This window comes from Neodiprion virginianus, chromosome 6 (assembly GCF_021901495.1).
Source record: "Neodiprion virginianus isolate iyNeoVirg1 chromosome 6, iyNeoVirg1.1, whole genome shotgun sequence".
Taxonomy (NCBI): domain Eukaryota; kingdom Metazoa; phylum Arthropoda; class Insecta; order Hymenoptera; family Diprionidae; genus Neodiprion; species Neodiprion virginianus.
Genome location: NC_060882.1, coordinates 18,581,102 through 18,594,742, shown reverse-complemented (window position 1 = coordinate 18,594,742; position 13,641 = coordinate 18,581,102). Strand labels below are relative to the sequence as shown.

General features: G+C 38.5%; 1 protein-coding gene and 2 long non-coding RNA genes across 3 annotated transcripts; 2 read left to right on the top strand and 1 right to left on the bottom strand.

The window, feature by feature from the left end:
* Positions 1–325: 325 nt before the first annotated feature.
* LOC124307816 (breast cancer metastasis-suppressor 1-like protein) lies at positions 326–2,845 on the bottom strand. The gene is made up of 3 exons (XM_046769917.1): positions 2,323–2,845; positions 1,745–1,985; positions 326–1,356 (listed from the first exon to the last, which is right to left on the bottom strand). The coding sequence occupies exons 2-3, from the start codon at positions 1,960–1,962 to the stop codon at positions 882–884; spliced, it is 693 nt and encodes a 230-aa protein (XP_046625873.1). The 5' UTR covers positions 1,963–1,985; positions 2,323–2,845; the 3' UTR covers positions 326–881.
* A 1,177-nt stretch (positions 2,846–4,022) lies between these two features.
* Positions 4,023–5,275, top strand: LOC124307828 (uncharacterized). Its single transcript, XR_006908860.1, has 3 exons — positions 4,023–4,415; positions 4,609–4,895; positions 5,139–5,275. It is a non-coding gene; the product is annotated as an uncharacterized LOC124307828 (long non-coding RNA).
* Positions 5,276–7,679: 2,404 nt separating this feature from the next.
* LOC124306926 (uncharacterized) lies at positions 7,680–10,270 on the top strand. The gene is made up of 3 exons (XR_006908721.1): positions 7,680–7,726; positions 9,718–9,825; positions 10,242–10,270. It is a non-coding gene; the product is annotated as an uncharacterized LOC124306926 (long non-coding RNA).
* The last annotated feature ends 3,371 nt before the right edge of the window (positions 10,271–13,641 follow it).

Genomic DNA, 13,641 nt, shown 5'->3' with positions numbered 1-13,641 from the left:
ATCCTGATGAATCGGGAATTATCGATTGCTGCGGTGCATTGATGAAATTTCAAACAATCCATATGTGGCAGATTGTTTTGTATTTTGCTTACTTTCGAATAGCGACAAAACACGTTATCTCTTTAGATACGTATGTGTTGATTACTGAGTAGTAGCACGAATCTTGGGCAATTGACTGGATTCAAATCCATAACTTTGCATAATAAGGCAGATTATGAAAATTCTTGAAAATCCTCTGCTCCCTTACTCCGGATACATATTGAGGTTTTTCTGCCGATGGAAATGAAGAGGTTCAACAAATCAAGTCGGAGTTACAATAAATGCGTCCGGTAAACATCTCTTTATTTTGTTATTGGAAAATATTTATACCACGAGTCTTAAGATGTATACTATTCTAATCTATAATTAATTACGGATTGAGAAAAAACTGAGCTGTACAGATTCATTTTCAACATTAGACATAAAATATTTGAAATATCTGTAACTGACTTCTCACCGTGGTGGTTACTGCATTACGAGTTGATCCTCAAATCTGTCAGTATTAAAGGGTTGATTGAATACCAATTTGTTTCATGATTGTGAACATTGCATTTTAATTTGGTATCAAAATCCATAAAAAATGTTTTTTCGAAGGACACTGTTGTGTGTGTGAATACAGAACTTGTGTTTCACAAGTTGTTTAAAAGCAATATTTTGTAAATTTAATCATAACTTTGTAACCTCCGAAGCATGTATTGCTGATTTACTCACACGCGTACTTCTAAGACAAGATTTCTCATGCAATATTCAGTACTTCAAATCTGCAGATTTGACAGTATAAGGCGAATAACTTTATTTACTGTTATCGTATTTGGCGTTTTTGAGCAACCTTACTGACGGTTCTACAATATTTCTGCCTTACGACTGCTCAAACTTTTTTTAATTACAGCCCAGTCCTCTAAAATGTCTGCATCGTTAAGCATATAAACTATGTAGGGACCGGCGACAGATACGGCACGTCTGCGATCAGTGTGACCCCTGCGTCTTCTGCCGCTAGAGTTAAGCCACAAATCGGCGTGGATGTCTACGTTATTTCTATCCTCTTCAAGCCTTCGTATTTTTTCTTGGAGTTCATTGTGAAAGTAATCCCAAATTAGTTCTTTCTCACTTTGGAAATTTTGCAACGCTGCTTGTTCTTCGGCTAGGTATTTATTTTGAATATTTTGCAACCGATACTGTTTCAAAATGCCAGCGACTTCGGTTTTAGTTTTCATATTTTCTTTCAGCCGTTCTAAGGGTACTAAATATTCTTCAGATTTTCCAATTTTTACCTCGCCAAGCTTAGTGTCCACCTGAGTGATTCGCTCCCTGTATAATCTGCAAACAAATCAACTCAGTTACTCGCAGGAACACGTAATCAAGTTAAAGAGAACATTAAAAAGTTGGATGAATGAAATTTTACATCAGAGTTTAGTTCTTTTTACAAAGGTGAGAGCTGAGATAACGAAGACTAAATCTTGACGATTAAAGTGTACGTATGATAGATTATTGAATAGATCTGAGAAGAAACATGAGGAGCACAAGAATGTTTACTTTAGAAATATGACAACATTATGGTGAAATGAACTACTTCATTTGGATTTAAGGTTGAAAATTGATATCAGGGATTTCGTAATTTTGGGACATTTTTTATTTTGCATTTGATGTTTTGGAAACTTGAGTATAATTCAGAAGCATTAAAATCAATGATGAAAGATGGGCTTACTGCTCTTTGAGCAGAGTGAACTGCCTTTCAAGATCGACCAAATTTTCCATGCATTCTGTCCTGCGCCTCTCGCATTCATCTTCATCCATCTCCGAGGAATCATCGCTATCTGTGTGTTCGGCACTGCTGTCACAAGACGCTGAACTTTGGTTGCTATCATTGCTGTCGTGAGACATTTCCTCCCCATCCCCATCAGACTCATCCTTCAGACTAGGCATTGGATCGATTGTAAGATGGCCAACTGAAGAATTAATGCAAGTAAAATTGTAAGACTTACAATTAACCTTAAATCTCAAAATGATGATGGAACTTTTAGTATCTCTATAATGTAAGCTTCGAACGTCAGTTTTACAAAACGAACGTAAATTACGTGACCAAGGAAGCAAAGTTAGAAGAAAATTAGAAGCAGAGCATGCCTTAAATTTAAACATCCATTTATATCCGCGACAATTAACCTAGATTTGTATGTACAGTCATGATAAGTATTTGCAATATCATTGTAATATTGTCATTTAGGTAATATGCGACTCATCTGATTTTCGGTGCATAGCGGAGAAAAATATTTTACTGCTTCTTACCACGAGTGAATTTTGAAGTCTTTTCGTAATCAAGTAGAGCTGGAGCACGGACCTCAGTCCGAAAGCTGAAGCCAAGAAGTTCAAGACATAACCTGTTAACCTATTTTGATAAACATTTTGTGGTTTGTCAACAGAAGTGAGTAGCCGATATCTCTTACCAGGTTGATCAGCACTGTAGAACAAAATATCTGGCTCGAACAAGAATAATTTTTTGAGGGTAAATACCCTAGCATTCTGTCGCAAGCACGATCTGGCCTTGAAATTTAGGGTGCTATTTCATGAGCAGTAAAAAGTAGCAGTGGTTTAACTAGCATCAGTCTGGTAATTTTACGCAGCAGCAGCGCTGCTCATGAAATAAGTCGTGCATTCTTGTGATTTTGTGGCTTGTCGCTCGAGAAACTGAACTGCGAGCAGCAGAAACTTGTGCTGGAGGTGATAGGGGAAAAGTGCTGCTGCTGCTGCTTTTTACTGCTCATGGAATAGCACCCTTACACCCATGGAGCCTAGTAACTCTAGGCTCCATGCTTACACCACTGGAGGTAGTCTCGCGCAGTCACGTGTACAGAAAGAGTGGCGGAGTGAGAGAGAGAGAGAGAAGATATACTTGTACGGCCTGTCTCTTTCTTTCACTCCACCTACGTGGCCAATACGTTCCCTCTCACAATCAATTAATCAAATGCAGAGTGAGAGAGATAAGTTGTAACGAGTATACTGTGTGTCCACGAGGAAAGCGCGCACCTTATGCGCGTGCGTCAAGTCGTTTGAATTTTATTAGCGAACGGTTATCGCCTGATTGAGCAGCCGACGCACTACCAGTCGAGACTGTCAGAAAATAAGATGTCCCTACGTTGTGTTGTTACGAAAAACAGTTCTACACTCATCTAATGGAATTCAGATCGAGTTCTAAGGGAAAAGTACGACTTGTTGCTTCTTTTTACTGAATTCGCTTGTTACAGAAATGGCCTTCCACCTTTCCAACTTCATGAAATCGATGCCGTGAGCCGATGTATCTCGATAAATTGAGTCTTCACTGTTAATTATTTGGTTCGCGTCACTATCACTTATACTTTTGCGGCATCAATTCGCGAGCAGCGAACATAACCTCTTCTGAGTTCACAAAGGAAGCGCGAAGTAAAGTATAGTGAAATTTTGGTAAGGTGTTTTGTTGGTAATGATTTGATTAACTCGATTGACGTGTGTCTGATTTATTTTACTTCGGATCAGCTCCGAATCGACGAACTGTTTTTCGAAACAACACAACGTAGGAACATCTTATTTTCTGACAGTCGCGATGAGTATTGCGTCATCTACTCAATCAGGCGGTAATTGTCGGCCAATAAAATTCAAACAACTTGACGCACGCGCATAAGGTCCGCACTTTCCTCGTAGATACACATGTATATGCGGTCCATGTAAGACATTATTAGTATGATTCATTGACGATTAATACGTGATGCATACTGTCAATTTTATGCTTTTCCAGGAGACAAACTAGATTACCTACAATAATACGTCTATAGCAGGAGAACAGAAGAATTATTCATTTGAAATGGGATTCTATTCGACTCGCGCTCAATGTATTCCATAACTTTGATATTCGTAATTATTCCAACAACTTTTCATTTGCTCTCTCGATCTTGAATTTTCGAAGTCATAGAATCGGAACGCTGTTTTAGCTAGTCGCAAGTGAAGTATCTACGTTGGGTGGAGAAGCAGAATTGTTTTTCGAAAAGTGTTCGTACGGAAAAAGATTCAGAGTAACTGTGATACATCACGGTTGCGCTAATTTTGATCAAGATGAGATCGATGCTCCGTGTATGAGACAGTTTTTAACGCGTTGTCCTGATTTAAAGATCTAAAAAGGTGATTGTCGGCGATTTGTTTTTTTTTTTTGACAGGGAGAGATAGAAAGAAGCTTCTTAAAACTTCGAGTGTAATTTAACACACGTTTGAAAGGTACGAGCAAAAATTCTTATCATCCAACTATCGCGGAACGGCAGCGTTATTATCTGACCGATTAACTGAAAAATATATGTTCAGTGAAAGGCTGACCATCGAAGGGCCGAGCCGCTTGAATCAGCAGGAACGATGACGTGCGTATTTCTTGTCTGTATTGTGGAAACTAAAATCATTATACATCTTGTCATATGATACATCATACATCATACATCACACATAGTATTAAAGTTCGAAACCAGAGTTTGAATGTTCAGATGTTCGGATGTTCAGAAAGTGACGTCACCTAAAATTTTTTCTCCCTTGACGTCATCGATCTATAGTAATCAGCTGGCCGAAATCCTCAGTCTCGAAACAACCGCGCAGTAGAGCGGACGTATGAGAATCGCGCTCCGCAGATTTCGAGTACTGGGTTCTCTACCTCCTGGATCCTGCACTCTGGGTCTGCTTCCTGGTGTCTCTCCAATTCCAGGACAAGTGCTCCGTAGTTTCTGCGCTCCAAGTCCGCTACCTGGTGAAACTGTACTTCCAGGACGAGCACTTCATGGTTCCTGCGCTCCAGATCCGCTGCCTGGTGAAACTCGACTTCAGGACCAAGAGGTGGAGGAAGAGGAGGAGTAAGTGTAATATCTCTATAATATTTAAAGGCAATTGTAATTATATTGTATCTAATTTTATTAAACTTATCATGTTTACAATAAATTATTTCAATTCATTTTTCGCGCAAGCACAAATTCAGTACCGATAAATGCGCTAGTACAATTTATTCTACTATTATTTAATTAATTAATCAATTACATTGATGCTTACCCAATATTTTTGATGTGTTCTTATACGGAAAATATTTATTACCATTGCAGGTATAACCCGAAGTGGTTATCAGTGGTTAATGGAGGTGTTAGACAGTGGTTGGAGGTGGTAGGAGGTGGACGAGGAGGAGGACGAGAAAGACCAGGAGAACAAGGTGGATGAGGAAGACGAGGGATTTGTACTCGGTGAGTTCACGATTTTTACAATATTTAATCGCAATTGTCATTGTATTGTATTTGAAATTTTTCAAACTTGTCATGTTTACAATAAATTATTTCAATTCAGTTTTCGCGCAAGCACAAACTCAGTAACTCAGTATGTGCTAATAAAATTTATTATATCCTTAATTAATCAATTAATTATACTCATCCCTACATAATATTTTTGATGTGTTCTTATACTGAAAATATTTATTACTATTCAAGGTATAACCCAAGTGGGTGGCGGTGGTTGGAGGTGGCCGGAGGTGGACGAGGAGGAGGACGAGGAAGACAAGGAGAACAAGGTGTACGAGGAGGACGAGGATTTTTGCTTGGTGAGTCTATCATTTACATAATATTCATTGGCAATTGTAATTATATTTTATCTAAAATATTTCAAACTTGCCATGTATACATTAAGTTATTTCAATTCATTTTTCGCGCAAGCACATATTCAGTAGCTATCAATGCGCTAATAAAATTGATTATATTATTATTTAATTAATTATTTACATTAATCCTAACACAGTATTTTTGATGTGTTCTTAAACTGAAAATATTTATTACTATTCCAGGTATGATCCGAGGTGGTTGGCGGTTGGCAAAAATCAATGTAATGCCATCTGTAAGGTGATTGGACTCGTATTTGCACTACGAGAACTCGTTGGGCATTTTGCGGTGAAATTTGAAAACTTGTTGTTCAAGAAATTAAATAACTATAAAAATGGATAAAAAATGTTATCTCTAATAGTGAATGTAGCTAATACAGCCTTAACCGTATATTGATTATGTTAATGATCTATTGTGACAAGATCGAAATTAGATAAGCTCTCTAAATACTTTTTTCTAGTCTATTAATTTATATCATGTATATGTAAATGTATATTTCTTCAGTTTATACAATCACTGCACTAGGATTACCCTTGCCATGTTTTATGGTGCGCTTGTGTAATTTGTATATTATTAACCTTACGTATTACTCTATTTAAGACAAGTTGTGAGTGTTTCTTATTTCTTGGCAATTATTTATGTACTGTATGTATGTGTATATATGTATATGTATACTTACGCATGTGTATATGCATATATACACATGTTTAAAACTAGATTGTGACAATAAACACAGAGGTTTTAGTATATTCACATACGGATTTCTGTGTATAGGTACACTTGAACTAAAATATCCTTATCTCTAATACGGAGTTCTTCGTAATTCGCATTTGTTCTCGTAACCCAATGTCCTACATACAATGGCAAAAATCGAGATCCAACTTAACTGAGTCTCAAAGCCCTGTTGACATAAAAGCAGCTATTTGATAGAAATTGTAGTTTATAGTTTACACAGCCCATTGCATGATATTTCATTATAAATACATATGTTTCAATGTATTTAGGAATAATTTATCAAATATACAGAGGTCATGTGCAAATAATAAATGAATTCGACCGCAGTTTGATGTATTCATTAGAGCTTTAACAATAAATTTAAGCTTTGTTACTTCTTTTATTTTATTATGGATAATCAAAAACATTTCCGACTATTCGTGCTGTGGAAGCATGGGGATTAAACCAAATGTAGCAAAGGATTAGCAACAGTGTATGTAGAGTACGGGTATTTTTCTAATAATGCAAACACGTGCCGCTAGTTTAGTTTTGACATATCTAGAATACCACGCCTTGCGAATTAGCTTTCCAGACAGAGATGAATGATGAATTTTAAGGACTGCATTATCGTTGTTGAATACTCTATGCCTCATGGGAAACGAAAATCTGTAACGATAAAATTGATGCACCGGATCATCGTCGACTTTAACTTATGAAATGTCCTACCATTTCCGAACACCTCCAACCATCCTATTTACCTATATTACTAGATTAGTTATGATATGAAAAGTGAAGAATTATTCATTTCGAAATGGGATTCCATTCGACGCGCGCTCGATGTATTCCATAACATTAATATTCATAATTATTCCAACAACTTTTCATTTGCTCTCTCGATCTTGAATTTTCATAGGCATAGAATCGAAACGCTGTTTTAGCTGGTCGCAAGTGAAGTATCTGCGTTGGGTGGAGGAGCAGAATTGTTTTTCGAAAAGTATTCGGATGGAAAAAAATTCGGAGTAACTGTAATACATCACGGATGCGCTAATTTTGAACGAGACGAAATGGATGCTTCGTATATGAGACAGTATTTAACGCTGCGTAGTGATTTAAAGACCTAAAAAGGTGATAGGGAGAGATAGAACGAAGCTTCTTAACACTTCGAGTGTATTTTAACACACATTTGAAAGATACGAGCAAAATTTTTCATCATCCAACTGTCGCAGAACGGCAGCGTTATCACCTGACCCGTTAACCGAAGGATATATCTTCAGTCAACGGCTGACCATCGAAGGGCCTGGCCGCTTGTGTCTGGAATCGGCAGGAGAGATAAAGTGTGTATTTCTTGTATGAAATGTGAAAACCAACATCATTATACATCATATCATATCATCATACATCATACATCATACTCCGTACATCATACATCATCATACCAAGGATTACAGTTCGAAACCAAAGTTTGAATTTTCGGATGTTCGGAAAGTGACGTCACCAATCTAAAATCGGCTAGCCGAGTTGCTCAGTCTGGTAACAACCGCGCAGTAGAGCGGACGGTTGAGAGTCGCGCTCCGCAAATTTCGAGTACGGGTTCTCAACCTTCCGGATCCTGCGCTTCGGGTCCGCTACGTATTTCGAGTACCGGGTTCTCAACCTCCCGGATCTCGCGCTTCGGGTCCGCTACGCGGTGAAACTCGACTTCCAGGATAAGCGCTCCGTGGTTCCGCGTTCATGTTTACAATAAATTATTTCGATTCGTTTTTCGCGCAATCCTAAATTCAGTAGCTGTCGGTGCGCTAATAAAATTTCTCGACTCCCAGGATAAGCGCTCCGTGGTTCCTCGTTTATGTTAACAATCAATTATTTCAATTCGTTTTTCGCGCAATCCTAAATTCAGTTGCTGTCGGTGCGCTAATAAAATTTCTATAACTTTATAATCTTCTCGTAATCTTTTTTTTAGAATATGTCGATAAGAAAATTATATTAAACCTTACACGGTATTTTTGATTTGTTCTCATGCTGAAAATATTTATTAGCATTCGAGGTATAACTCGAGGTGGTTGGCGGTGGTCGTTGGGGGTGGTTAGGGGTGGTTGCGGGTAATCGCGGTGATTCAGGAGGAGAGGGACGAGGATTTCTGCTCGGTGATTTTAACAATTTTATAATATTCGATGGCGATTGCAATTATATTTCATCTAATCTTTTTCAAACTTGTCATCTTTACAATAAATTATTTCAATTCGTTCTTCGCGCAAGCCCAAATTCAGTAGCTGTCGGTGCGCTAATAAAATTTCTCGACCTCCAGGATAAGCGCTCCGTGGTTCCTCGTTCATGTTTACAATAAATTATTTCAATTCGTTTTTCGCGCAATCCCAAATTCAGTAGCTGTCGGTGCGCTAATAAAATTTCTCGACTTCCAGGATAAGCGCTCCGTGGTTCCTCGTTCATGTTAACAATCAATTATTTCAATTCGTTTTTCGCGCAATCCTAAATTCAGTAGCAGTCGGTGCGCTAATAAAATTTCTCGACTTCCAGGATAAGCGCTCCGTGGTTCCTCGTTCATGTTAACAATCAATTATTTCAATTCGTTTTTCGCGCAATCCTAAATTCAGTAGCAGTCGGTGCGCTAATAAAATTTCTCGACCTCCAGGATAAGCGCTCCGTGGTTCCTCGTTCATGTTTACAATAAATGATTTCAATTCGTTTTTCGCGCAATCCTAAATTCAGTAGCTGTCGGTGCGCTAATAAAATTTCTCGACCTCCAGGATAAGCGCTCCGTGGTTCCTCGTTCATGTTTACAATAAATTATTTCAATTCGTTTTTCGCGCAATCCTAAATTCAGTAGCTGTCGGTGCGCTAATAAAATTTCTCGACTCCCAGGATAAGCGCTCCGTGGTTCCTCGTTCATGTTTACAATAAATTATTTCAATCGTTTTTCGCGCAAGCCTGAATCCAGTAGCTGTTAGAGCGCTAATGAAATTTCTCGACTTCCAGGATAAGCGCTCCGTGGTTCCTCGTTCATGTTTACAATAAATTATTTCAATTCGTTTTTCGCGCAATCCCAAATTCAGTAGCTGTCGGTGCGCTAATAAAATTTCTCGACTTCCAGGATAAGCGCTCCGTGGTTCCTCGTTCATGTTTACAATAAATTATTTCAATTCGTTTTTCGCGCAAGCCTGAATTCAGTTGCTGTCGGTGCGCTAATAAAATTTCTATAACTTTATAATCTTCTCGTAATCTTTTTTTTAGAATATGTCGATAAGAAAATTATATTAAACCTTACACGGTATTTTTGATTTGTTCTCATGCTGAAAATATTCATTAGCATTCGAGGTATAACTCGAGGTGGTTGGCGGTGGTCGTTGGGGGTGGTTAGGGGTGGTTGCGGGTAATCGCGGTGATTCCGGAGGAGAGGGACGAGGATTTGTGCTCGGTGAGTAAAACACTTTTATAATATTTGCTGGCAATTATAATTATATTTTATCTAAAATATTTCAAACTAGTCATGTTTACATTAAATTATTTCAATTCATTTTTCGCGCGAGCACATATTCAGCAGCTATGAATAAGCTTATACAATTTATTATATTAATAATTAATTAATGAATATTCTTATAATATTTAATGGCAATTGTAATTATGTTGTATTCAAAATTTTTCAAACTTGTCATGCTTGCAATAAATTATTTCAATTCGTTTTTCGCGCAAGCACTAATTCAGTAGCTATGAATAAGCCTATGCAATTTATTATATTATTAATTAATTAATTAATCAATTACTCAATTATATTAATCCTTACACAATATTTTCGATGTGTTCTTATACTGAAAATATTTATTACTATTCAAGGTATAACCTGAGGTGGTTGAAGGTGGTCGGAGGTGGACGAGGAGGAGGACGAGGAGGACAAGGATTTGTGCTGGGTGAGTAAAACACTTTTATAATATTTAATGGCAATTGTAATTATATTTCATCTGAAATATTACAAACTTGTCAAGTTTACAATAAATTATTTCAATTCATTTTTCGTGCAAGCACATATTCAGTAGCTATGAATAATCTTATACAATTCATTATATTATTGATTATTAAATTAATATTCTCATAATATTTAATGGCAATTGTAATTATATTTCATCTGAAATATTACAAACTTGTCACGTTTACAATAAATTATTTCAATTCATTTTTCGTGCAAGCACACATTCAGTAGCTATGAATAATCTTGTACACTTTATTATATTATTAATTAATTGATTAATTACATTAATTCTTACACAATATTTTTGGTGTGTTCCTATACTAAAAATGTTCATTACTGTTCCAGGTATCACCCGAGGTGGTCGGAGGTGGACGATGAGGAGGACGAGCTGGACGAGGAGGAGGACCAGGTGGACCAGGAGGAGGGGGGGGGGGTCGTGGGAGAGGACCTCTCCTCTCCTCAGAGGAGGGGCGGGGGAGGGGCAGGGAAGAGGGGGCGGTGGGCGGGGAGGGGGAAGGGAAGGGGTCGGGGAGGGTAGCGGGGAGGGGTGGTCGGGGGGGAGGGGGAGGGGAAGGGGGGAGGAAGGGCGGGAGGGCGGGAGGGCGGGAGGGAGGGAGGGCGGGAGGGAGGGAGGGAGGGAGGGAGGGATGGAGGGCGAGGGAAGGGGCCGGAGGGCCGGCGTGTTGTTTTATTAACTCTTATGGGCTTGCATCGTCATCCGTCCTCCACTCTCTCCCTCCCACCCTCCCTCCCTCCCTCCCGCCCTCCCGCCCTCCCTCCCTCCCTCCCTCCCGCCCTCCCTCCCTCCCGCCCTCCCGCCCTCCCGCCCTTCCTCCCCCCTTCCCCTCCCCCTCCCCCCGACCACCCCTCCCCGCTACCCTCCCCGACCCCTTCCCTTCCCCCTCCCCGCCCACCGCCCCCTCTTCCCTGCCCCTCCCCCGCCCCTCCTCTGAGGAGAGGAGAGGTCCTCTCCCACGACCCCCCCCCCCTCCTCCTGGTCCACCTGGTCCTCCTCCTCGTCCAGCTCGTCCTCCTCATCGTCCACCTCCGACCACCTCGGGTGATACCTGGAACAGTAATGAACATTTTTAGTATAGGAACACACCAAAAATATTGTGTAAGAATTAATGTAATTAATCAATTAATTAATAATATAATAAAGTGTACAAGATTATTCATAGCTACTGAATGTGTGCTTGCACGAAAAATGAATTGAAATAATTTATTGTAAACGTGACAAGTTTGTAATATTTCAGATGAAATATAATTACAATTGCCATTAAATATTATGAGAATATTAATTTAATAATCAATAATATAATGAATTGTATAAGATTATTCATAGCTACTGAATATGTGCTTGCACGAAAAATGAATTGAAATAATTTATTGTAAACTTGACAAGTTTGTAATATTTCAGATGAAATATAATTACAATTGCCATTAAATATTATAAAAGTGTTTTACTCACCCAGCACAAATCCTTGTCCTCCTCGTCCTCCTCCTCGTCCACCTCCGACCACCTTCAACCACCTCAGGTTATACCTTGAATAGTAATAAATATTTTCAGTATAAGAACACATCGAAAATATTGTGTAAGGATTAATATAATTGAGTAATTGATTAATTAATTAATTAATAATATAATAAATTGCATAGGCTTATTCATAGCTACTGAATTAGTGCTTGCGCGAAAAACGAATTGAAATAATTTATTGCAAGCATGACAAGTTTGAAAAATTTTGAATACAACATAATTACAATTGCCATTAAATATTATAAGAATATTCATTAATTAATTAATAATATAATAAATTGTATAAGCTTATTCATAGCTGCTGAATATGTGCTCGCGCGAAAAATGAATTGAAATAATTTAATGTAAACATGACTAGTTTGAAATATTTTAGATAAAATATAATTATAATTGCCAGCAAATATTATAAAAGTGTTTTACTCACCGAGCACAAATCCTCGTCCCTCTCCTCCGGAATCACCGCGATTACCCGCAACCACCCCTAACCACCCCCAACGACCACCGCCAACCACCTCGAGTTATACCTCGAATGCTAATGAATATTTTCAGCATGAGAACAAATCAAAAATACCGTGTAAGGTTTAATATAATTTTCTTATCGACATATTCTAAAAAAAAGATTACGAGAAGATTATAAAGTTATAGAAATTTTATTAGCGCACCGACAGCAACTGAATTCAGGCTTGCGCGAAAAACGAATTGAAATAATTTATTGTAAACATGAACGAGGAACCACGGAGCGCTTATCCTGGAAGTCGAGAAATTTTATTAGCGCACCGACAGCTACTGAATTTGGGATTGCGCGAAAAACGAATTGAAATAATTTATTGTAAACATGAACGAGGAACCACGGAGCGCTTATCCTGGAAGTCGAGAAATTTCATTAGCGCTCTAACAGCTACTGGATTCAGGCTTGCGCGAAAAACGATTGAAATAATTTATTGTAAACATGAACGAGGAACCACGGAGCGCTTATCCTGGGAGTCGAGAAATTTTATTAGCGCACCGACAGCTACTGAATTTAGGATTGCGCGAAAAACGAATTGAAATAATTTATTGTAAACATGAACGAGGAACCACGGAGCGCTTATCCTGGAGGTCGAGAAATTTTATTAGCGCACCGACAGCTACTGAATTTAGGATTGCGCGAAAAACGAATTGAAATCATTTATTGTAAACATGAACGAGGAACCACGGAGCGCTTATCCTGGAGGTCGAGAAATTTTATTAGCGCACCGACTGCTACTGAATTTAGGATTGCGCGAAAAACGAATTGAAATAATTGATTGTTAACATGAACGAGGAACCACGGAGCGCTTATCCTGGAAGTCGAGAAATTTTATTAGCGCACCGACTGCTACTGAATTTAGGATTGCGCGAAAAACGAATTGAAATAATTGATTGTTAACATGAACGAGGAACCACGGAGCGCTTATCCTGGAAGTCGAGAAATTTTATTAGCGCACCGACAGCTACTGAATTTGGGATTGCGCGAAAAACGAATTGAAATAATTTATTGTAAACATGAACGAGGAACCACGGAGCGCTTATCCTGGAGGTCGAGAAATTTTATTAGCGCACCGACAGCTACTGAATTTGGGCTTGCGCGAAGAACGAATTGAAATAATTTATTGTAAAGATGACAAGTTTGAAAAAGATTAGATGAAATATAATTGCAATCGCCATCGAATATTATAAAATTGTTAAAATCACCGAGCAGAAATCCTCGT